The sequence below is a fragment of the Rutilus rutilus genome, assembly GCF_951802725.1.
Source record: "Rutilus rutilus genome assembly, chromosome: 22".
Taxonomy (NCBI): Eukaryota; Metazoa; Chordata; class Actinopteri; order Cypriniformes; family Leuciscidae; genus Rutilus; species Rutilus rutilus.
The window spans coordinates 24,577,439-24,604,232 of record NC_140227.1 but is presented as its reverse complement, the minus strand read 5'-3'; the positions used below and the strand labels follow the sequence as shown (position 1 = coordinate 24,604,232).

At 37.7% G+C, this 26,794-nt stretch overlaps 1 protein-coding gene across 6 annotated transcripts in view; it reads right to left on the bottom strand.

Moving 5' to 3' along the window:
• The window catches only part of diaph3 (diaphanous-related formin 3), a 320,772-nt gene that overhangs the window by 83,849 nt on the left and 210,129 nt on the right, over positions 1-26,794 (bottom strand). For all 6 annotated transcript variants that reach the window (XM_084394616.1, XM_084394618.1, XM_084394615.1 and 3 more), the window contains 4 exons: positions 24,971-25,210; positions 21,420-21,549; positions 15,927-16,051; positions 8,513-8,677 (listed from right to left, as the gene is read on the bottom strand). In XM_084394616.1, the coding sequence (XP_084250742.1) occupies positions 8,513-8,677; positions 15,927-16,051; positions 21,420-21,549; positions 24,971-25,210 (660 nt within the window). The remainder of the gene's footprint in view (positions 1-8,512; positions 8,678-15,926; positions 16,052-21,419; positions 21,550-24,970; positions 25,211-26,794) is intronic.

Genomic DNA, 26,794 nt, shown 5'->3' with positions numbered 1-26,794 from the left:
ACCGGAAGTTCTGAATCCCTACTCCGCGTTCCGGAAGCAGGAAGTGTGACATAGGCCTATTGGCTATTGGAAAAGGGGGAGGGAGCCATTCAATATGCCCCGCCTTAGCTTCCTGTTTCAGTTGAAATGACGTCAATGCATTATACAAAACTGCAAGTTCCAAGGCACTTCAGTGGTTCTTTAAAGCAGTGGTCTCTAACTCAGTTCCTGAAGGACCACAACTCTGCACAGTTTTGCTCCAACCCTAATCAAATACACCTGATCCAGCTAATCAAGGTCTTCAGGATTGCAAGAAACTTCCAAGCAGGTGTGAGTTGGAATTGGTTAGATCTAAACTCTGCAGGGCTGTGGCCCTCCAGGAACTGAGTTTGAGATCGCTGCCTTAAAGGACATACAAGCACAACATTGTGCTGATATTGATTATTTTCAATACAGTACAGTGGAACGCTAAAGATACAAGTAAATCTCACAATGCTGAATAAATACTGAAAAGGTGTAACTTCAGTCTGAATCAATAGCAATCACTGTAACGTACGCACACCCTTGATTTATTCTAATGTAAATCAAAGCCACTGCCTGAGTCGTTCTGCTGTCCCAGTATTGCTGATCTCATAGTTTATAAAGCTGCCGCTGGCTATGAGAGCATCAGAGATACAGGGGCATAACCCAGCTTCTGTGCTGTGAGTGTGTCTGATGCCACGATGTGCCTCAACAGAGACGGATTTCCCTGCCACAGTGCTGAAGGACTGTTCTGATTAATGGCACTTAAAGGGAGAGTTCACCCAAAAATTTAAATTCATCATACATTTGAAACGACCCATAAGACTTTGGTTAATCTTTGAAACACAAATTATTTTTTAATGAAACCTGAGAGGTTTTTGTCCCTCAATTGACAGGCCAGGTAAGTAAAACTTATAAGATCCAAGCAATGTAGATTGGTGAATGAATCATTCTTCCGAGCGAGATTTCCCCCCCAATGAACCAGATACAATTCAAACATTTTTATAATTGATCTGATTTTTCCATAAGATGCCTATGTTCCATTCATTGATTTAATAATCTGCAGTGGTTGCCTGCTCATTGGAGAGAAAGTGAATAATGACTTAAATTTTGGTTTGTTTTTCACACACTGCTATTGTATGAATGGCTTTAATATCCTTAAGATACCAGTCCTTCCAGTTTTTGTGTGTGTCTGTGTGTGTTTAATGGAATAACTGAGTAATATGTGTTTGGAACAGCATCAAGGTGAGTAAATTACAGAAATATTTTTTGGGGGTTGAACTATTAATGATTTTTAAAGAGTTAACAGCATGGCAGTGACCGGTGAATTCTTACAAATGCACATACAAACACAAAGTAAAGGAAATGAGAGTTTAGGGAGAGAGAAAAAGAGAGCATGAGAGGATGGGGGTTACCACACACAGTCTTTGCTGTTAGTCATAGTCAGCATCTGTGTATTTGTGTGTAAATGACTGATGAGGGGTTAAGGGGAGAATCCTACACACAGCTGAGGTGAGGAAACTCCTCAGAATACACTATCCATCTCTCTGCAACCCACACACCATTACAAAGTGTTACTGATGAACCTGAACTGGGCTTCGCTCTCTCCGGACATGCTGCACAATCCCAGCCATCAACCACTGTGTGACATACCCCTTTGCTGTCACTGGATACAGTGCCTAATCTGGCTCCATTCAATGCGTTTCCACTGTAGGCATGATTGTTCTAGGTCAGAAGAAAACTTAAACATACAATCATAAATAAACTAACATCAGGCCAGGGGATGGAATAACCTCCTCATAATGTAAAGTTTTCAAAAAATAAAAATAAAATCAGTCCTTCTAGACCTGTTCACATTAAGGGCAATAACTATACCTATACAATTGTAATAATCGTTGTAATTATACGAGAATAGTGAAGTCCACAACACAGCTATAACGTCACAGGGGAACGATATTGTTGGAATCACTTTCAGAACCATTTTTTTTCCAGCTGAATAAGGATAAATACATTGACGGCCAATCAAAATCCACCCTACTCTAAAGAGCTGGAGCATTTAAAGGAGAACTCGGTAACTCTAGCGAACTCTAGTCACTTCTTCGCTGATTTTCCCTTTTGTTGTTGCATGTTTTCCCCACGAGCTCCCCCTACAGCTGTGGGGGGGCGTATATTTCACAACACAGTCGTAAAAAACTCACTTGCTGCGGCCTCCTCCCCCTCTCTACCGCTGCTCATGTGCGTTTGTTTTGATCAGAGCAAGCCAACTGTATCGTGTGGAGCTATGTCTACCGAGGTGGGTAATCTGGTAATACATCATACATGCGTGTGTGTTTATGTCGAATTGCCGTAAAGCAATTTGTGTTTCGCGCTCGTTCTCGTTCTCGCTTCTCACGAGACTTCCAATTTCTATCTTGCCGGGACGGTAGTGCCCAAGTTGCAAGGTTGGTTTTCCGCCTGGGAACGCTGGGGGGAGCGGGGAAAGTCACCAATATCACCAGAACAGGTTGTTTAACCATCCAAATGATTTCTAGACAGTTTTATTAAGTTAAAAAAGTTACCAAGATCTCCTATAAAGCAGCAGACAACATTTCTGCAGCACCGTTTATAATAAACTGAACGTTATCATGCATTGGTGAGGACGCTAATATAGTAATTGTTCTTGATGTGAACAGGCAATAACACAAAACAAAACTAGACAAATCCCATTAAAACACAAAGCAGATTGCAACTGATGTGAGGTGAATTAAGTTGACACCTTATTTGTATCTGCGGTGCAGCATAAGATTTTCCGTATCTTAAATAAAACATCTAGAAATACTCTGATTTTCTTTTTGAGATACTTATCATAGACACAAGAACGACTCTAAGAGTGTGTGTGTGTGTGTTCAGGTTTGGTGGTAACAGCATCACACCGGCTTTGGCCCAAGCATCATTTTGATGGAAAATGTGGAAACAAGGGAACAAAATGTTTGCATTTTGTTTCTCAGTCTCTGCAAACTTCTGCACTTGTATCTCTTTGAGTATTTAAATCAGCATTCACTGTGAGAGACGACTCCATGTGAGCTGAACAAAGTGTGTCGGAAAGAGTCTAAAATGCTGTTACAAGTGATTGATGTCTGGCAAACTCTAAACTCAAAGCCGGGGCTCTCATAAGACATGCCTTAATATAGATCACAACAGCTGCCTGCCTACCTCATATAACCCTGCTAATCTGATGAAGCCACTCTTTCTACAAATCTGCTCGGCTCCTGCCAAGCCCAATGTGTCTGATTAGACTCCGCCCACTCTCCCAGTCAATAGGGGATAAAATTCCTCTCTTCTCATCTGCATAAATGGCCTTTAACTGTGTTTAGGTGGAGAGCGAAGGGAAAGAGATAAACACGGGGTGCAGAAATTAGGACGGAACTCTGCGGTCTCCCTTGGCCCAAAATTGTCTGTTTTCTCATTACACAGCCGCTCTCCATTTTCTAGTCATCGTTTGAACTCAATTACTGCAGTCTTGCCAGGAGTGAGGCCCTTGCTATTTCCCCTTTCATTTGCATCAAATTCAGTTTGACAGGAGAAAATTCAGGGAGATACAAACCTGCTATGAAGGGTTACAGTGACCGAAGCTAATTTCGCTACCGTAATTGCTTTGGCATTAGACAAACTGGTGCCATTTTGTTTACATTAAAAAGCAACTCGGACAAATTGTGGGTGGGGCGGTGGGGCTTCAGGCCTGATACTGCATGCGTGCAAGCTTGTCGAGCTTGTTATCACTTTTTCACAGACATCGCTGGAAAGTTTGTAGTTCGGTCAGATATGGCAATAGCAAAGAAAGTATTTTCACACAATACTTTTACAATCCTGAGGACCTTGATTATCCTGTGTTCAGGTGTGTTCAATTAGGGTTGGAGCTAAATTCTGCAGGATAGTGGAGCTTCAGGGTTGGATTTGAAGTTATAGATGAGCTTGAAGACAGCTTTGATAAATCAAATATGTATAAAGATATATATATATATATATATATATATATATATATATCTTTATACATATTTGATATATCTATATATCTATATATATATATAGATATAGATATATAGATAGATAGAGATATATATATATAATTATCATTGAGCTATTATCATGATGTGATGAACTATAATAAATCCTGTATTTACTGCACTGATAGCAGATTATATAAGCATTTTAATGACCTTATACATCATAAATAGCGATTATCGGTCTTGAGTTCTCACTTTATGGGTTGTGCCAAGGAGAGATGAACGGATGCCCATTTTCCATCCTGTTCTCTCTTTCTCTGCCTGCAGGTCATCCCGTGTTCACCCACTCTCCCTTGTCTGTCTGCCATTAGCCACGGTCAATTGGATTCCTGTCAGCACTGCCGAACTGCTGCTGGTCTATTTCAAACGGGTGGGTGAGCAGAGAGGGAGAACGCTCATACACACGCGCACGCTAAAAGACTCTGAAACACACAGTTCAATGTAAAATGACTAGCACCCTGTACACTAGGGGCTCAGAGCGAGCGAGGACATGTCCAACATTAGCCTCTCTCAGAGTGTTAGCGATGAGGATCACACAGAATGAGCCGCATGCGACAATGTTCACCTGGTCGGTCTGTTATGAGGAGGGTTGTGACAACACTTCAATGATTTGATGTGTTTGTGTGCCTATGTGTAACATTTTGGCTATTTCGTGATAAGGCAGAGCTGCCAGTTAAAGTTTAAAAGTCAACAGTAGAAATGAAAGAGTGGTTGTTGCACAGCAACACCCATGGTACAGGATTATAGGGTGTGATTCAGAGGTTTGGCAGGGTTTGTGTGACTCTTGAGCTTTAGCCTCATAAATAACTGCTCTTTAAAACAATTCACCCCCTTTGCCATTTTTTTGGTATTTTACATGCGAGGATACATTTCCAAGAGCAACCTGCAACTTAGAGCGAGGTGTGAAATCAAATTACTATTACTATGTCGCATAAGAATCCTGTCTCAAATCTTTGTGATTTTATAGAAAAAAAAAAAAAAAAACACAGACCACAATTTGGCCGCACATGTTTTTCAAGATTGTAAAACGTACCCTGGTAAAGCAGATCCGGCTACCTCTCAATACATTCCCAATACAAACTTTCTGCTCTCTCCTTCTATTTCCGATTCCACTCAATGGCTGTTTCAAAACCTAGTACCATTTGGGCAAAGCAGCATTTTCTGTATTACAAATCAGAGCTACCTACCTAGCCTGGATCATAAGGGAGTTTGCAAGATCATATCAAATATACCAACAATCAAGAGAGCACTTTACAAACCAGAGATACCTACAGTATCAATACTGTAAATAAAAGAAAACCTTGAATTTAGCACAAAAAAAAATCCTAAAAATCCTTGAAACAATGAAAATTTACATTAGAAGCATAACATATTTAGTATGATATAAATAAAGTGTGATAAAGACATATGTAATAATCATATCATAATAAATGTAATTTATATCATCATTGTACTAAACCCAAAATTATTAGAATATTATGTGGATATTGTATGGTAAATATAATAAATAACATTATAATAACATTAAAAATATTAAAAAATATATATAAAAATACATATATAAACATACATGCATACAAACAGGCACACTCAATTCACATCATGATTATACTTACATATATTAAGAAAATATCTGGGAAAATTGTGGTAAATATATATTACATTATACATTATTATATTATAATTACCTATATTACAAGGTAAAAATACATCAGGAGCAACATTGTATAAGTTATTAAAGCTTGTTTTCATAGATTTTGATTATTTAAGAGTATTATGTCTTATTGCATTGGACATTTTCTCATTGGTTTTAACTTTAAATATATATAAAAAAAAAAATAAAAAAAAATGCCTGTGCATTAATACAAAATACACTTGTATTAAAGATGTTCTCTCAAAACTTAATTATTTACAAACTAAATATTTATAAATGCAATTAAAAACTAAAAAGTTTATGCAGTGCTGCATATTGCTTCTCAAGCAAGTGTTTCTTGTTTCAAGGATTTTCAGATATTTTAATAAGACAAACTTACTGATACAATTTTTTCAGTGCAAGCTGCATTTTGGGGCTTCGTAAAAGTCTTTGAATGAAAATGAAAGCTGGCTACCTAAACACCATTTCTGAACATTAAAGGCTTATACAAGCACTCAAATGTGCCCAAAAATGCTGCAGAGGTAGCTCACTGGGTTTAGAGACACAATGCTCCTATATGGAGAAGTGAAAGGAGGTAAGGTGAGGTGGGATCTTCATCTCTCCCTACACAAATTCAATTATTCATAACAGTCTGATTGACAGGAATGGTCATTTGCTGCTGCTGCTGCAGCATTATTACCTTTCTTTTGTCCCCTCCTTTTTCATTTAATTCTCTGTGTGTCTCCTATATTAGTCTGTCTCATAGTCTCTCTTTTTGTCTTTCTTTTCTTTCTTCATTCCTGTCACTGTTCAACCCTAAGAAAGAGAATAGGAAAATGGGTCGAGAAAGTCGGAATGTGTGTGTCAAGTATGTGCCGGTGTTGCTGGGAATCAGTGGGGCAGCAGCCAAAAACAATCTCCATCAAAATGCAGACATCCTGTCAATGTCATTCTGCAGAAAAAAGCAGTCAGAACCGAAGAGAGCGAGCGAGAGAGATGTTATTGAGAGGATGACTAAGCATGCGTTGCTGCAGGTCTGCATGTGTGTGAGTGTTTGGTGTGCAGGAATGTGAGTGCATACAGTGTTTTGGTAAGGTGAGTGTGTGTGAAGGGCCTGTAGCCTCCTGCTCTACTGCTGGTCCCCTGCCACTCCTCAGCATTGATTTAAACAAGCTGCTTCTGAGGGCTGAAAACTCACTGACCTGTAAAAGGGCAGAAAGAGGGAGAGAGTGAGGGAGAGACATTCTGTATGAGGGTGAAGAACGGACAGGAAAGAAAGAGAAGCAGAGGGCAGGAAGAATGGGTTAGAGAAGAAAGAAACATTTGCATCTGGCTACACCCCTTTAAAATCTTGAAGCCACCGAGATTTAAAGTCAACATGAAACTAAAATTGACCCCCATTTATTTTCTTAATTCATGTTCCTAGGGTTATTGTCCACATTGTAAAATAAGTGAATAAATAAAACAATTTGTTAAAATATTATTTGACGACAAATACATTAAAAAAAAATATATATATATATAGTTTTACTCTAAAATATGACATATATCACAAGTAAATTGGATTGTAAATGCATTTGATGTTACTGTGATAAAAATGAATTAACTTACATTGTGACTGTTCAAAAGCCAGAAGTTTTTTTTTTATATTTATATTTATATATATATAAATCTGGACATATGAAGGTAAATATAATACAGTTTATATTAATAATATTAAATCAATAAAGTATTAAATACATTAATTAATTAAATAAATCAATGTAATTTACATCATGACTGTACTTAAGCCAATATTAATATAATATAGTATTTATATTATTATTAATATAATCCATTATACTTATTTTTCTATTTTTTATTTTATTTTCAGAAGACCCAAGTTTGAAAACCCCTGGTTCAGACAACATATTGTTGACAATGAATTGACAGTGTATTTCTTAAAGTTGAACACGTATTGAATGAGCTGTCCCTCAGTGTCATTTTTGTTTGTGTCAGCTGATCAGCATCCAAACCCAGTCTAAATTCTATTAAGCAAAAAACACAACCAAGAATCATCTTTTTGGTCAATTACAACCCCTATCCTGCTCACTGTTGCCTTGTTTCACAGCGAGTGTGAAAACTCAGTCTGACGGAGTACAGCACAGGCTGCTCGTCTGGAGTGCAAGTTCTGTGTCTCTCGCTGCACCAAGAACACGTTTCAAAGGTGCGCCACAGGAGTGCATTATCATGCATCTGATGGTGGACCCGCCGTCAGCTCATTCCCCAAATTTCAGCATTTCCATCATGAAATCATTTTAAATAATAAAGGCAATGAGATTCGTCTCATCACTGTAGCAGCCAAGTGGAAAATAACTTTGCATTTCAAATGGCTTTTCATAAAGGAGACAGGCGGCTTCTCTTTTGTCAGATTAGTGCACTAGAACCTTCAGAATGGGAATGAAGGGAGTGTGTGAAAGCACACACACACAATCACACACTCAGTGACAGTAAGTGGAGACAGAAAGCGCTCAGTCTTAATGTGTGCATAACCTGCACCTATCGTTGCAAGACGAGCAATATTTGGCTACTAAATACCCAGTGTTCCCTCTACTTATGATAACATACACAAGACTTCCTCCTGTTCAAGTAGGTCAGGGCTTGTGGGCCAAAAGGGTCAAGGCTGGAAGGTGAGAGAACCAGATTATTCCCTGTAAAGTCATTGAAAGCTGGTGTGGGGCTACTGCAAAGCTGCAGATACTACAAACACAAGCTGGCTTCAACAGGGCACTGACACGACTCTATTTCATATGATATAGAGACTGTGATTATGAGCTGAATCAGAGTCACAGCTTACCATGAACATGGCTCTGAAGTTGCTGAGGTCAGAGAAGAGTTCCTCCACGGATGTCTTCTTTGAGTCGATGGCGAAAAACTCCAGCATGTTGAGGTAAAGGGTCACCATATTACTGTGCATGATCTTCAGCTTCTGATACTGATCTCTCGCCTGCGTAGAGAAACTGTGAGGAATCATTGTCAAGGACTTTTCCAAAACAGTATTGAAAAGTGAATGAGAAAACGTGTTGTCAACAGGATTTTCATTAAAATAATTTAAGGAATAATACATTTTCTTCTTTATTGTGATACTTTGGTTAAATGAATTCAATAAAATGGTTAAAAAAAGAAAAGAAAAAAATCATTTTCAGTTGTTCCAGAGTAAAAATGCTGTTTCTGATTGCAGGTAACAAATGAACCCCCAAAAACCAATGACCCAAGGAAACAATCATCCTTACTTCTGCACCTTTGAACATAAATACACAAAAAAGTTAAATAAATCAGCAGTAATTTATGCAATTGTTATTTAATTTTCAAGTTTATTATTACAGTGCTCTCTCATTTCAAGGCAAGGAAAGTTAATCTTTCATTTTATTCTAACAGGTTACCATTTGGAAAAGATGTTGTGAAATGCCAGAGATTAAGCGTAGTTTCTGCTAAGAATGAACCAAAATGAAAACAATTCACTTTTAATGCCTGATCGCATAACTACAAGCCCATAATGCAACACTTGCTAAAGTTGTGCAACCCGCACATGCAAAAACCCAGACATATATCGTACAAGAGCATATAAATAGTTCACATGTAAAAGTCCAGTTCATTTTAATTATGGTTAAAACTGCTGCACTTGCCACCTGCTTTATCCATTACTGCTCTTTATCCAATTAAAACTGTGCTGGTGTGTACAGTAGGAGCCAATGCAAAGCATGTTATTTACTGGGAAAGCATGTATACACACAGGCATTTTATTCTTTAACAAACATAATTATAGATGGCTAAAAAGTACTTGTAGACAGTCATTTAAACCAGTGTTTATGTTATGCACATTTATTTGCAGCCCACATGCAAATGTATGCAAAGCCCATGTTTTTAAGGTGACCCTTATGGCAACACTGAACAACCATAAATTCATTAAGTTCTTAGCAAGTTTAGAAAAAAAAAACCTACATTCTCACTTTTTAAAGGGGTCGTCGGATGCAAAATTCACTTTTATATGGTGTTTGCATATAAATGTGTCTTTGCCACCATACAATGAAGAAAATCCATTCGCTCCTTTATTTAATAATCAAAAAGCCTAAACACTCAATAATCAAGCCGTTTGAATTATCTGAGCAATATGACATCATATCATATATGACATCATATCTTGGCACATCTGAGCCAAGACAGCACTTTACTTGTCTTGTGTCGACATCCCCTATGGAAGAGAGGGGTGGGGTGAGCAGTTGCTCATTATCATTTAAAGAGACATGCACCGAAACGGGTCGCTGTGAACAAAGCTGTTTTTGAGGAGGTAAAATGGGTGTTGTTTTACACAACCATTGAGGAATTTTAACCAAAGTGTGTTACAAACTTTACATGTAGACCCTAAAGAATCATACCAACTTGTGGAAAATAGGCATTCGATGACCCCTTTAAAGATAATGAGAGAATGGAAGTTAACCCCCTGGGGTTGGCTGTTGCGCGGGTGCGATTGTCTCGCTTTTTTTCTTATCAGTGCAAAAGAGACTTGAATATCTCCGTTGAATTTTGTCATACAGGCAAGTGTTATACATCATTCAAAACTTTTAAATGTCTTTTATTTGTGTACACTAATAATAAAAACAAAATGTTGAGTTTTTCGTAAAATAAAGAAAATAAACGATGCACATTCTGCCGTCTCTCGCAATGTGAAGTTCAATCTGAAACGCGACAGAAAATGATCTGTAACTCAGCGTATGCTTGTCACTGTGACATGAAACGTCTTTACAAAGCTTGAAGTCTCCATTTTTTTAAATGACGTAAATGATCATATCAAAAACAAATATTCTCTGAAATTGTACCGCAAATGGTTATGGATAATTTATAGCACGTGATTATATAGCATGTGTTCACACCATCTCTCATGCTGTTAAGTGTAACCAGTATGGAACCTGCATTTAAATAAATCTACACCAGTCTACATCAGAGACAGATGCAGTTGTAACCTAAAATTTTTATTTGAAATTGTTTTGATCTAACGGACCGATGCCACTCCAATTCATTGCTGACCATTAGTTGATCAAGATCTAACTCTTTTGAAAACATGAAATGATAGTTGGATGAAAATGTAATTTTACTATCGGTGCACACCTCATATGTGGTGGATAAACATGGCGATTTCCTTCAAAATGCGATTAAAGCACATTAATGAAGTAAAATCCATACCTAAATGCACAACTTAAATAGGGTGTTGCTCTTTTGGTAAAAACTAAATTTTTTCATGGTAAGGTGACATTTGCATGGAATTGCTCATAAGCAATATTAATAGTTGCGCATGTCATTAACACCTTAAGGCCCTTCCACACCGGACGCGTAACGAAAAAGCGAAACGAATAAGCAAAGTTCGCGTGCGAATAGTTCGCGTCAAAACCATTCACATCAGCCGCGACGCGAATTTATGACTTCTGTGACGTTCAGAGCTTCAACATTCCAAAACTTTCGCGCCGACAGCTGAGAAAACATGGACACTTCATCATCATCATCATCATCCAGTGAAGACGAGCCTGAAGGGGAGTATGCTAATGTCCACTTTTAGTTTCCTTTTCCTCTCTCCTTTTTCTCACATAGGTGTCCCTGAGGTTTTTCCAGTTTTTTTGCGTCTTCAACTAAACACAGTGCGTTTTGTAATGCCAATACACATTACATGTAACACACGAAGTAACAAGTTAAAATCATTCAACTAGAAACTGTAGACATCACACAAAGAATGTATAGTATACTAAAAGCAGCCCTAAATAGTCTCACTACATTTTGTTACATGTTCAAAGTAAACACGGTCTCAGTCTCTATCTTTGACGATAATAGTGTTAGCTTTCTATCCCAAATGTAGTTTAGCCTGCTAGCCTACACAGCACAGGACTATACAACGACTAAAACTATCACACAACATACTCACAGTCGAGATAACCGAGTTGGTTGGCAATGCTACGCCACACATTGTCTTTCAAATTGTTGTCCTTGTAGTATGTGATTGGCTGAAGCATTTTCTGTCGCCACAAAAGTAAAAAAAAACTAAATAAAAAAAATCGGCATCGAAGCGAAAAAAATAAGTCGTTTTTTCGCCGCAGCACATTCACGTTCGGTGTGGAAGCACTCATTACACAAACAGCTCATCAAAAAATAAAACCATTGTGCGAATTATTCATGCGTCAAAATCGCGTCTAGTGTGAAAGGACCTTTACACGTGTTCACTTGCATATCACATGAACACTGCCATATGTGTGCACACTGAAATATAACATGCTGGGAACACAAGTCTGGTGTGAGAAAAAGGGATGGGTGAAAATCTTTGATGAAGATCAAAGTTTTCCTTTTGGAATGGAGAGTGAAACGATCTACTGTACATACATGAAGAAGAAAAATATATACATATACATGTGTGTGTGTGTGTGTCCTTGGGCTTGGACAAAGATTTTTACAGTATATAAACAAGTGCTAAGAAAATACAAATATTCTTATTGTTTACTGCTGTATGAGTGAAGTTTCACTAGGATGTAGACCTATAACCCACACATATTCACTCTCAAGTGCAAAGAGCTCTTTTCACATCATAGTCCGCTTCACTAAGACACATAAAATGTCTATAACAAACATTAGCATTATGTCTCACACATACACATGCATGCACTGACACTGTGACTCTTACACACGACATGAAAGAAAGAATCTGGGTCTAATCCTTGCTGTGAGGTCAGGAATGCCTATGCAAAGATGGTAAGCTTTACTTCAAATATCATAACTAATATTTTCGACTTTGATGTGGTTTTTAATTAGTAATCCTGTTTGAAGCTGGTGCCTCACATCACACTATTCCCACCTCACCAAAAAAATCTGTTAAAACTTTAAATCAACGTCCAAAGAATTTTTGCTTTTATTACTGGCATTAGCTTGAGAGAGAGAGAGAGAGACTGTGTGCGTGTCTGTGTGTTTATCAGGTGTGTGTACGAGCTGGCCGCGAGGTGAACTGTTTTCAGGAGGTGGTGTCAGATTGACTTGTGAACTCCACCACGGCAGTCTCAATGAAGCGCAGTTACACTACAAACAGATCTGTAGTTAAGTGCCACAACATTTAACAATCGCACCTGCTGTCATTCGCCTGTCCTTCTTACGTTAAAGCCTACACAATTCTTCAGGGTATTTTGATTAATTGCTATAAATAATGCTGCATTTGAATTATCAAATATATCTTCATGTATAACTCTAAATTAATGTGGTAGATCTTAACTGAGTTTGCTTTAAGACTCATTAACATTGAGTGGCTACCAACACAATCATATTTAGAAGTGTGTATATATATATATATATATATATATATATATATATATATATGACTTGTGTGCTGTTTTATATGCATTAGTGTGTTTTTGCTGAATTGAGCAAAATCTCTGCTGTGTGGCAATCTACTGTCCTAGATTGCAACAGTTTCTTTGTAAGCTCACCTGAACAGCTTACTTGCATAATCAACTCTTCCTAGGCAAGGTAAAAGTGACTATTAGCCAGAACTGACTAAAAAGTAGTCATCTAGAGACAGGACGGAGCTACTCTAACCCATAGATTTCACACCAAGACTCAGGTCCTCCATGACTTATTCATGATGAAGACATAAGGGAGGGCAGACAGGCCGGACAGCAATGCTTGTTTGGCATACACATGAAATCTTTTGGGAGTTCTTTCCGTGGCATACACACACAGATCTGTTTCGTGCGTCTCCTCTGCTGTCTTTCACACTGCGAGTTCATTCACGCCTTCCAAATATGAACGGAGAATGGGGCGCAGGGGACGTGCTCACCTAATGAAAGGACAGACGGTGTATGAGAGCGAGATAAGACTTCATTAACGTTAATACTGATCTGGTTGCTGGTGCTAAGAGCTCAGAGGAAAGAAAAGGGCCTGTGCCGTGTGGAGCCAAGCGGTGTTAGCAGTAACAGAGGAAAGAGAGAGGAATGTGGGTTCTGGGTTTTTGTTCTAAATGACAGAGAGCTAAACTAAATAGAGAGAGAGAGAGAGAGGTTGATGGCTGACCCTTGAACACATGTTCTGTGCAGAGGGATTGAAAAGCATTGATTTTTTTTCCTGTACACTTAAGCTTGTTAAGACTCTCATACTGTACAGTTACACGACACTAAGACACACTATTAACAATCACACCATAATACAGTACCTAAGACCCACACAAATGCATGTGGACACCCCCTTCTAATGAACTATTTCAGATTCATACTAACAGGTGCATAAAATAAACACAGTCTCCCTAGTCATTTACAGTAGAATAGAACATAGCAAAACAATGCTACATGCTGTTATAGCAAAAAAAAGGGAGGGCCAATCCTTAATGTCAATTTTTTTTAAAAACAAGCACATATGGATGTAATATTCGGGTGTTTACATACTTTTGGCCATTTAGTGTCCATAAAATGTCATGTAGTGTCCATAAAATGCAGCGTCTGGTTAGATTGTATATTTTTAGAGATGCAACACTGGCAAATACTGATAATCTGCATCATGACAGTGTACTGTACAAAACGGTATGTACAACAATATCGTCACACCAAGGACGATAACTATAACGATAACAGTAAAGACATAGTTCTAAAAATTGTTCTAAATGTAAAAGAATAACAGTTCACACCACAAATACTGTATAACAATAACGGCACAGTAAAACAATATCATTGGAATCACTTTCAGAACGATTTTTTCCCCAGCCGATGAACGATAAAACCACTGACAGCCAATCAGAATCCATTGTTTTAAGAGTGAAAGCATTTAAAGTGACAGACTACAAAACAGCAGAGCATGCTTAAAATAAACAATGATATTGTCCTCTGGTGAGAACGTTAATATAGTAATCGTTATAGTTATTGTTCTTGGTGTGAAGGGGTCTTAAATGTTTTTAAATTATTATTGTTTTTAAAAATGAACTCTAAGTGAGTGTTAGATGATGGCAAAGGCAATTCTAAATGACAAACAAAACAAAAAAACATTAAAGAAAAACTCCAAAATCAGCTGACAACTGCTATGGTACCAATATATCACACATCCCTAATATTTCAGCACATTACTAGTAACGCAAGACTTACAAATGCAACGTTGATGCCCATTGTAAGAGGTCATTGCAAATACCCACCAAGAGCTGCCCACCAAGTGAGCATATTTTTGGCATTATCAGTGTTTTCAAATTTGAAAAACAATACCCCAAAATGCTGTCTAGCAGGGTAGCTCTCTAGGATTTGAGTCAATGCATTCATAAAATATATCGGTAGGGACAAGGCACTAAATGTAGCTATTAATGAATTAAAAAAAATAAAAACAAATGAAAAATTAAAGGCTAGAGCAGACAAACAAAAAAAGCAGAAAGGGCAATAGAAAACTAAATAAATAAACAGAAAAAAAAAAAACAGTATGGATGAGAGGAGGGATGTAGGGTGGAAGACAGTCCACTATGTGGCTGGTGAGTGAGATAATAACCTCCCCTGGTAGAGTCTAGCTAGGACAGCGTGAAGGGTAGAGCAGTCGGGTCAGACCCAGAACACGGAATTCACTGGATCATGAGCACCCCACTAAAGTAATAAAGTCAAATCTGTTTTTTTTGCCCATGAAACAGCAAACACACCACCAAAAAATAAAACATTCGGTAAGCCTGAGCCCAAGACAGAAAAATGAATAACGAAGCTACACAAGACTACCTGCTCCACAGAGATGTACAAAATGCACTAAAAGAAAGGTTCATTGATGATTATTAGGGAATCTGTTTTGATCAGCGTTTAGTTTGTGCCACTGGTATCTCCCCTGGCAACAGGTCTGGCTTTCAAACATTTGCCATTAGCAAAGGAGACAGCATCAAGACCGCAGGAAATGATTTCGAGAGCAATGACAGACAGCAAGGAAAAGAACTAACAAGCAAGTACAGGAATGTACAACTCCATTATCAAACCAGGTTTCACAAGCAGCCCGGTGAAGTTCAATATAAATAATTTATTCGCACACGCCGACATAAACTCTGATTAGTGTTTGTGAATGTGTGTGAGGTTGACAAGGGTGCCAGAAAATGTGTTGCCACCATGTGCAAGAGAACTAACCATGTAGATAGCAGCACAACAATGAATAAGTGTGTTCAGACAAAAAAAAAAAAAAAAGAAACAAAGAAATGTACAGTGTGTGTGTGTATACGTGTATGCAAACGTGTGAAAGGATATTGCCATCTTGCTGTGGAACAGGTCCTGCTGGTCGTCTGTGGAGCTGAAAGTGTCCAGATCCTTCTCCAACTGCAGCAGGTGTTTCTCCATCTGTCTCAGGCTCTTCTCAAGGTTTTCTGCTGATACTATACACACAGAGAGGTACAGATTTAAAACAATGCACTGACACGCTTTACTTACAGCAGATCCAAAATGCATGTTTCCAGTAGGGATGCACCGAAATGAAAATTCTTGGTCGAAGCCGAATAATAATGAAATGCTTGGCCGAAGGCCGAATACCGAACGCTTACATTTTTTCCATTTATTTTGCCACTTTTTTCACCATTGCATTAATTAAATAGTAATAATGAGCTTTTTACCATTTTGTCTTGCCTTTTAGAGAAAAAATAAAATAAAATAACAAAAATACAATTTAAGAATATTTATTTAAACAGCCCACTCACTCACACACTGTCTGTTAACGTTAGACTTCCAAAACGTGACGAGGAAAAAAAGAGGTGTTCGATGGCTTTACGTCACAGGCCGACAGGCTATGCCATTTGGGGAGGGGCCGCTCACTGATCCCCCTATATTTTTTTAAATCCCAGACATGGTTGGACCTGCACTTCGTTAGTGCTTTCTGATTAACCTGTGTTTCTACTGAAATAAGAGGCTGATGCGGCCCGCCATACGGGTTTAGCAGAGAGGCTGCACAGTTTGACCGGATGGTGTTGCTAAGAACTTGCAATGTATAACTATTATGAGACCCTCGCGGCCTCAAAACACTACCGGCCCACCGGGAAAAGTCCTGACTCTCCCGACTGCCACTCCGCCCCTGGTCTCCATCACCTAGCGGCTTTCCCAAATCCAACTCGGCCTGGACATGTTTGCTGCATTTATAAAGCACGCGCCCCTCACTCTATGCTGGTTACTATTTGATCGTGTCATCAAAAACGTCATTGTTTGGCAAAATTTATTTTGTCTTTTTACTTATAATTTCGGTTGCCGAACATTCGGTACATCTGCTGCAATTGCAGGCTGCAATGATGGCCCTTTTCGTCCTCCTCCGCCTCAAAATCATGGTGATGTTTGGCGAACTTCGCATAGGCTATATAGCAAAGCCAGCATCAAGCATATTTCACGTTCGTCCATCTGTGCAAGAACCCCCTTTAAGCATGCGCGATGTTTCAGATAGAATGTGAAGTGTAAACACATGAATCGGATATGGGTCACAATTGAAAGAACGTGTAAACGGACTTTGAAAAAAATCGGATAAAGGCAACAGATAAGAATTGGGCATCAAGACCTGCAGCGTAAATGAGGCCTATACACCCCTGATACGATCTGTTAACTCTGAGGTCTCAGTGGTGTTAATTATTTTATATATTTTTTTTATTTCAAAGCAATTTATTGCCATTTGTTTGCAATTTTTGTTTTCTGTGCAATACATCTGATGTGTTTGGTTTATCTAAGCAATTAAAAAAAAAAATTGATAAAGAGCAATTAAATTGCATTGATAAAGAGCAGGGTAACACTTAACAATAAGGTCTCATTAGTTAATGTGAGTTAAAAAATGTATTACAATGAGCAATTTATTTGTAACAGTATTCATTAATCTTTGTTAACATTAGATAACAAAATACTGATCGTTGTTAGTTCATGTTAGCTCAGATCCATGAAATATTGTTAACAGATAAAAAGTAATGCATTAATAAATGTTACAAATACAAATCGACTAAGATTAATAAATGTTTTGGAAGTATTTTTCATTGTTAGTTCATGTTGACTAATGTTAACAATTGGAACAGCATTTAATCACATGGTAAATGCTACATTTTGCACATATGCAGTGTGTCGTCACTACGGTTACTAGTCTCAACATTTTATCGAAACCACATTAGTGTTCCTCTCTCACACACATCACTGAATAGGTATTCAGTGCAGACTCATTTAGGATGTACGAGGTTAAAATTGATGCTCTTTTTATTTATTTATTTATTTGTGTGTGTGTGTGTGAGAGAGAGAGAGAGAAGGGGAGTTTGTTTCAGAAATTACACACGTCAGCTTTATAGCATACCATTTCTAAAAGGTTCAATGTCCTATTAGCAGACTCTATTTCATAAAACTATCATTTTTTTTTAGATAAATTTGGTTCATTATTATTACAACAGTTCTGGTAAGACCAAACCATGTCTGCATCTTTCACCTGTTCCTCACACATGCTGGTAGTTTGATGAGGTAATTATGTGACTTTAATAAGAGGCTCAGGTTTGATTAAGCAGACACTGTTAGGAGGGGACGATCTTGTTCCATGCACAGTGTTAGCTTAATGTGATGGGACACATTGACTGAACCTCATGGGTTGAGATTTGGCTTATATGTGCTCAGCTTAGCAGGATATTATTTATTGCATTTTCATGAGGAATTGTGTAAATGCTAAACTATTTAACGGTAATCTGCTTAGTTAAGTCAGACTTTTTTTTTGGGGGGGGGGGGGGGGGGGGTCCTTAATGATTTTTAACATGCACGAAGAACAATTTGAGGCTTTTAGCAACTAATTGTGCCTCTCACACTGTCCATATCTTGGCCTATAGAGTCAAAGCACACATTTTACATTTAGAACAGTACAAAGCTGAATCAAAACCAAAGTGCATGTACACAACCAGACAGGACAAGCTGAATGCAAAAACCTCACTTTAGCCACAAAAACTCATCTCTAGCTCCCTCTCATGGAGTCAATGTAGAGAGGTAAATGTCTCTATCTGGTCTCACAGTACAGTGTCAGAAGTAGCTGGCACTGGCACTTTGAGTGTGACCCAAGAGTCCAGCACCTACAGACATATCTGTCAATTTGAATATCTTTAAGATACCTTTATTCATGCACAAAGTATTATTATGCAGCATGTTGGGGAGACATGTTCTAAGCAATTAGCCTTGTGAACAATAAAGTATCAAACCATTCAAAAGTTTGAGTTTGGTAAGATTTTATTGTAATGTTTTTTCAAACAAAAATTCATAAAATATTATTACAATTTAAAATAACTGTTTTCTATTTTTATATATTTTAAATGCAATATTTCAATGTTGAAAACTATTGTCCAGCCTAATATTTTTGTGGATTTTTTTTTTTTTTTTCACAAAAAACAAAAACAAATCAGGATTATTTTATTAATAGAAATAAAAAAGAACAGTATAATAAAAGTTTTTGAACAAACTTTCATCATGATTCATCTGTGTTGTTTCTGTACAGGTCAAAGACAAATGATTTTGAATTTAGATATAAGGCAGGATTGTTTGCGTTTACATAAAAAAAAAAGTATATTATACATCTCTACACAAACTAACCACCAATTTCATCTTTCAGACGCCATCTTTATTTTTTGCTGAAATGTCACAGAATCAAACACACAGGATTGTGGGATATCATAGGCCGCAATTTATACATCTATGCTGCCTGCAGTAGCAGTATTTTTCAGCTTTCAGACAAAGCTGCTGTCTAGGTAGTTAGCTCATTAGATTTAGAAACGCATCCACTATGTTTCAGGTGCCCTTTCTTAAGAGCCACTTTGGTAGCAAAGTGTGAGCCAAAGGAAATAAAAATGTAAAAGAAAGCCTCAATAACAGTCAGCAGGTGCTCCTGAAAAAAAAACACTAAAGAAACACACATGTATGAACCCTCCATTAGCAGCCACTGAAGGGAATCACCCTAGACCTAACCGCATCACAATGGGAGACAAAAACATAATAGTTGGGGAATGACAATAGCTAATTCTTAATGAAAGCATCTCCATCTCCAGGAGAAAATCAAAACATACACCTGCAAATGTGAGCTCTAAAGGACAGAATAATGGAAGTAATATCTGTAAAACAATCAAAGGCTGTTTCCTGAGGGGCGTGCAGGGACAGACGTTCAGTGTGGTGGGGATATGTTACCCATAATGCCATTTCAGCTTTGATGAAGGGCACAAGAGCAGGCAGCACTAATGAAATGGGGAACGGGAGAGAAAGAGACGGACAGGGAGAAAAAAAAAAAGTGAAGCTAATAAAAAGCTGCAGAGCCAGAGTAGGAGAAAGAGGACATGACAGAAAAACCTACATTGCTCCAGCCTTCCTTCCTTGGAAAACAAAAGGAATGTCTGAGCTGCTCATTTCAATACAGTGAAACTAAATTGTGACCATAAGCCATCAAGCACCAAGAAAGAAAAAAAAAGACAGCAAAGCATCATAAAAGCACACCATATGGGTTTGGAGCAATGTGAGGGTGACTAAATGACATAATTCACTTTTTTTTTTTAGGTCAAATTCAGCTAACAGTTCGTAATTAAGTCAACATGAATCAAAAATCAACCCCATTAGGTCTTAATAAATGTCCCTGGTCTTACTGTGAATCATTCTTCAAAGTATATTATTATAAAAATAAAAATACATCATAATAGTTAATACTGTATAAAAATTTAATAACATTCCCAGCCTGTGAAACTTTCATGTTCAGCTGATGCAATCAACACACTACACAGCCAGAGAACAACGATATTAACCAATAATATTACAACAACCTAACAAGTCTAACAATCCAATAAAATCCCAACTACTAAGTCCTGCCCTCCATCATTTCCTGCTGACTTATGTTTCATTTAGAAAGTTTTATGTTCCCTGTAAATACTTTCTCTAAGGCTGACAGACATATAGGCAGGGCATCTTATTAATCACTCTCTCTAATAATCCTGTTTGATTGCACTGCCAAAACTCTCCCTACCCTGCTTTCTGGAAGCATTAGGTAACGCAGTGAGTTGCTCTGGTCCCGTTGTGACTCTGCCTCTAGGGCTGCCGAGGGCAACGTGACCTCACACAACGGCCCCTTGGCTTCTCTCTGTCTGCTAAAACACACACAGGCAGATAGACACAGACTGTCTGAAAATATCAGCTTATATTAGTGGATTCTAATCGTGATGTGTTCAGATTAAGATTTACAATAAAAGGATCCGGAGATCTGCCTTATAATTATGAGCGCACAAACGCACAGGCTGACATCATTTCTGTGTCTAGTGTTGCTGACAGAGTGTGAGCAGCAAAATGAGGCTGTGCAGCACAGAGGACATCAACAATTACAGAAGTCAACAAAAACTCAAACATAGATACTGGTAGTTCATGTGAGAGTGATGGTAAAGACCAGTTAAAGTACCGTCTCATGTTGGCAGCTATGAACTGAAGACTTTTTTTTTTTTTTTTTACTTTTCAGATGGTCAGCCAGAGAGTTGTTAGGGCAGCTAAATCACCTTAAACCAGCAAACTATCCTCGACTAATTAAAGCATTGTATAATTAAGGCAAAATAAATTAAAAAGCAAAAAATAAAACCGTAATAGCAAAACAAGTTAGCATTGCTTCTTTTTTTTTATAAAAAAAAAAAAAAAAAAAACACAAAAAAACAAGTATATCTCACAATATTGTAATTGCATTGTAATACTTAAATAAATAAGATTGATTTATTTACAACAGACACTGGTTCTGAGTACCTCGACTGGCCCGGTCCACATGCTGTAGATCATCCACAAACTTCAGCACTTCAGGGTATTTCTCCTCACAGATCTCTGCCAGGAAATTCAGTAGAGTGGACTTCTGATCAGCCGATTTAGTGTCCTTCAGCTGGGACACAGAGAGATCAAGAGATAGAGAAAGACAGAAGCAGGGAAAACAATCGTTTAATGTGGGAACATTAAATCAAAATAGAAACAAATAAATACATCCATCAAAAAAAAAAATGCAGATATTTGGTTGTTCAGAGCATTACAGAAACGGAGAGAGAATCTTGAAGGAAGCCATTGACGTCCGCTGCTTTCACGTCTGACAAGTTAATTTGATAGTACACTGAAATTGCCGCCGGACAAGAAAAGCAAGACATTTTCATTGTCAGTTATGATTATCATCGTGGCACAAGGATACAACTTTGTAAAAGGCAGAGCAAAAAGCATTTGATTAACGCAGATAGCACAAACATTATTAAGCTCTTTTGGGTGGTGTAGCTTGACGATTTAAGAAGCTTGATTACCAAGCGTGGGGGGTGAGTGAGAGATAGAGATGAAGTGAAAATGGAGTTCCAAATAAGCCCTTACGAAATGAGAGATGAAATTGGAGAAATCGACTTGCCATCTAGTCCATTTCAGTTCTCACCACTATACTGTGTGCTGCCATTTCTTCTTAAATGTATGTGTTCTGACAGAAGCTTTGTGCTGGATATTACACACTGGGTTCAACTGGATAATTTCAGTGTCAGAACATTTGGAAGCGGCGTGAAGCATTAGACGAATGGCGGGGGACGAAACTAGGGCTTCTCAAAAATCCTATGTAGTAAGCTGGAACAAAAATATTCTACAAATTGCTTGTACATATATTTAATCAAAATAGTACGAAAATTATAATGGAACAAAGAAACCCAAAGTATCGAATCTTATCCTGTAGTTCAGCTCACTGATGTCTGTGACAAATCTTTAATATCGGTTCTCAATTGGAAAAAAAAGTTTTACAGGAAACATTCAACAACATTCATTGAGATTCTGACGTCCAAGACATACTGAACCGTCCTCTGCTGATGAGATCAAACAGTGACGCGTGAGTCACACACTCAAAGAGAAGCGCTTTCAAATCCTTTGACAACAAAATATGCTCGGATAAACCCACTGTGAGCAAAACAAGAAGATACTGACAGGTTAAACTCAGAATAAAACAAACAAACAATCAGATCAACGGAGGCAAAGAGAGAACATCAGGATGGGCCCTCAGGCAAGGAACTTGAAAGGCAGAAACCGACACACTTTCTCTGTTACTCCTGCCCATCAGGGACTGCATCACTATGTGCAGATGTAGAGATCTAGTCTCCCTCTCGGCAGTGAGGACGGATCACTCCATCTGATACGCAAGGCCCTTAAGTGGATATTAGGACAAGTTTAAAGACAAGCATTGATATTTTATATAATATTATAGATCACCGGTACCTATGGATGATTTTATTTGAAAACAATTGATAATTTTATTAAAAGTGTCAGTAAAAACAATTACATTGTTGTTGTAAATGTGGTTCTTTTGAAATTTCTATTCATTAAAAAAAAAAAAAAAAAAGTATCAGGATTTCCAAACATTGAAAACAATAATAAAAGTTTTTTTTGACAACCAAATCAGCATATTACAATGATTTTTAAAGGATCATATGACACTGAAGAAATGGCTGAATGAAAATTTAGCTTTGCCATGCCATCACAGGAATAAATATATATTAAAATAGAAAACAGTTATTTTAAATTGTAATAACATTTGACAATATTACTGTTTTTACTATATTTCTGATCAAATAAATACAGCCTTGGTGACAATAAGAGACATCTTTCAAAAACATTGAAAGAAAAATCTTACTGACCCCAAACTTTTAAACAGTACTGTAGATATAATCCTTAATTAAATGACTAGGATTCTGTCACAATTTAGTCACCCCTAATATAATTCCAAGCCCATATGCCTTGCACGGGACTGTGAAAAAATATATGGAGGGAAAAAGCTCAAAAAAGCTAAAAAAAAAAAAAAACGTTCAAAAGGAAAAAACATAATACTTGAAAAACAATTTTAACACATTTTATTAAAAACATACTAAAAGTAGTCTTAATGACTTGTGTTCATTATTCTTAGATATTTGAACAGCTTCATGGAAAAAGGTCAAAGTAATTTGGGTTTGGAACAACATGGGGGTGAGTAAATAATGACTGACATTTAATTTTGGGTTATTCCTTTATAAAATGTCTGAATGTGTGAGCATGTCCACATACAGTCTTCGGTCTTTTATCAGGTATTCTAGGTGACATGATGAGCAGGAAGGCATTTCATTATGCCGGAGAAAGTCACAAATGCAGTGATGGCCGTTCTCAGATTTTTTGCACCACAGAAAAGGGAAGGAGTGAAAGTACAGTAGTAATGAAAAAAATGGATGGCTAATAAGAAAGAAAGAGAGAGGCGGATCAAGCCTGATAAAATCCAATGCCAAGTCACCATGGAAACCTAAGTAAATCTCTATGGCTTCTGTGGTAATTAATTATACGGCCCTTCTGCCCTTCCCCACTCACCTAAATCAGAACATTTCACCCAAACATTATCATTAGACTAGCTAACACAATTCTAGGACTCTTGCTAAGATGTTCTGTGTTTAAAAATCCATTAGCATTACATTAACACACCTGACTAAACAGGAATTAAAGACTGTCCTTTTTCCGACTAACACATATGTCTGCATTACGTCATTACTCTGAGACTTATCTCTGAAAACAGAAGAAGAAACCATAAAGTGGTTTTTGGTCTCTGCACTTTGATAGATGCCAGAAGATACGGCTATTGTGGTCTTGAGTGCTTGATAGTGTTAAATCAAATGAGATCTTCTTGAACGCCAGGCGTCTCCAGCGAGAGGCACTTTAGATGGGCCGACCGATAGGGGTCAAGGTAACGGGAAATGTGCGGGAGGGAAGTGAAGGACACGCAAGCAGCAGCCGGACGCTCGTGCCTGATGGTGACTCAGCTTTGGCTCCTCCACAAACATCAGACACATATAAATGATCATCTTATCGGCTTCTTCCCAAAAACAGAGAGCAGGAGGAGAGAATTTGATGGAAAATGCCCACGGTTCATGTGGGTGGGCGTGTTTCTAATACGAAGAGACCTGATAAAAGGGCTAATAATTCACAGAAGGAGAAAATATGGATAGCAGAATGCATAAATGACTTCAGGGCTGGCTTTACTGGATGAAATAATAACATCGGCGGAGGTTCTCATGGAATACACTTTCTCCATGAAAACAGCCCAATACAGCCTCTAGACTTCATGTATTTGATCCAAAAGTTTGAAAGCTGTTGTTTTATAAATGTGCAGGCTTAGAAATACATACATTTAACACATTTGACTTACTTTAATCCATTTTGCAGACTTCTGTAGATGTTTCCATAGAGAAAATGTGGACAAAAAGTGTGCCAGGCCTAGATATTCAACTCAAAGGTTGTTGTGACTCACATACAAACTCTTTCTCTGTACGTACTTTGCAGAGTGAGCTGAGGTTGAAGCCGAAGGACTGGGCGTTCCGTGAGCCGGCGTTCATGAAGTTCCCCATGAGCAGAATGAGTTCCAGTAGCCTGCTGAAGGGTTTGCTCTTCCTCACCTCGTCGCAGGCTGCGTTCACTGCCATGATGTCTGGACGCAAGTTATTCACCTGCTCTTCAAACTGCAGCTTAAACAGGATTGAGTTGAGCCTGGGCCTCAGACGCTTCACACTACTCATCTGGAAGAAGATAAAATAAGCAGAAAAGCATGGTTGCTTTAAAACAAAATGGAAAAAGGAAACAAAAATGGAAATAGTAATCTTATAATTTTCTCCTGATTTTAAGTTTAATACAACACCTCTAAATCAGAAACAAAAGCTTTATTCCTGAATGAAATACATTTCTTTCAGATTTGAATGATATACAAGATGAATTTAGAGTTTATTGCAATGCATGCTGATTTACATTCTAACTGAAATCACATACAAACTAGTTAAGATGAATCATTACATTAATTTTATTGAGTCATGTTTTTATGGTGGAAACTCTCATTCATCTCAAATTGCTTCTCCTCAAAGCCTGCAAACATGCATATATGTGTTTGTGTGTGTAGTGTGCATTTTAAGAGTTGTGTGGGTGGTGGGGGGAGGCCACAGTTTGCCCCATCAAAGCCAATTAGCAATCACAAATTAAGGGTGTAATTGAGATATTCAATACGGAGATATGATTAATATGTCTCGAGTTGTTTTCCATAATCAGATATCATCTCTCGTATATGCACGCACAGTGCAATCAGTCTGGATGTGTGTATAAACTAATCCAGGGATCATTTCATCCTTGAAGACAAATGACAAAGGACCAAAAGCAAAACAAATCCAAATTGAAAAAGAGATTGATGGAAAGAAGGAAGGGAGACTGAGAAGAGAAGGTAAAGAAAATAGGGCAAAGCCAAATGCCTAATTTATGTGTGTAAACATTCAGCAAACTTGTAGAAGACATCTTCTGTGTTGTCAGGCAGCACTAATCTGCAATGAAACAGACTCCAATTCAAAGCTCTCCCAGCCATAAATGTTTGAGGGGGATTTGTACCCTCCCCCTCCATAAAACTCACACCCAGCACATAAAATGAATTATTCATTCGAGCTTCTAGAAGACAAAAAAGTAGGAATTATCAGGAAGTTTCAGTAAAGTTGGAAATCACAAAGATCAGGTATATAAAACACTTTGGGGACTGATACCGGACACATGTGGTGCAAAGAAAAAAGACGGACCGTATATCAAAATATAGTATAAAATGATGCTTCCATGAATGAATAAATGATGAGAAGCTGGAAATTTAGTAAACATGTTGCCTTGTAGAATCTGAACTGAAAGCTAACTGTAAACATACATACATAATATTCCAAAAGAAAATCATGTAGGGTGGGAATTGATTTTATTCAAAAGGATTTGATTGGATCTTGCAAATTATATGATTGTTTTTTTGTTTTTGTTTTTCAACCACACAGCCTTGGTTGTCAGTGAAAGCTGATAGAACAACAAACAAGCATTTGCTTTTGTTTTCTTCTTTAGAAAAGCTAAACACTGATGAATTGCATTCAATAAGACCAGAGAAATAAAGACAGTAAAGAGGGTCAATTTTGACATTATGTGGTCTAGACATTTCACATCTCAATTAGAGCGCTGTCTACAGTAGCAAATATTCTCTTTGATCAGTGTTGGGAGTCTTTATGCAAACAAAAGCAGCTTCTGAACAAAAGCAGCTATGCATATGTTAATCTAGTCAGAGTGTAAAAGTGGTATTTGCTGCAATTTGTCCAATA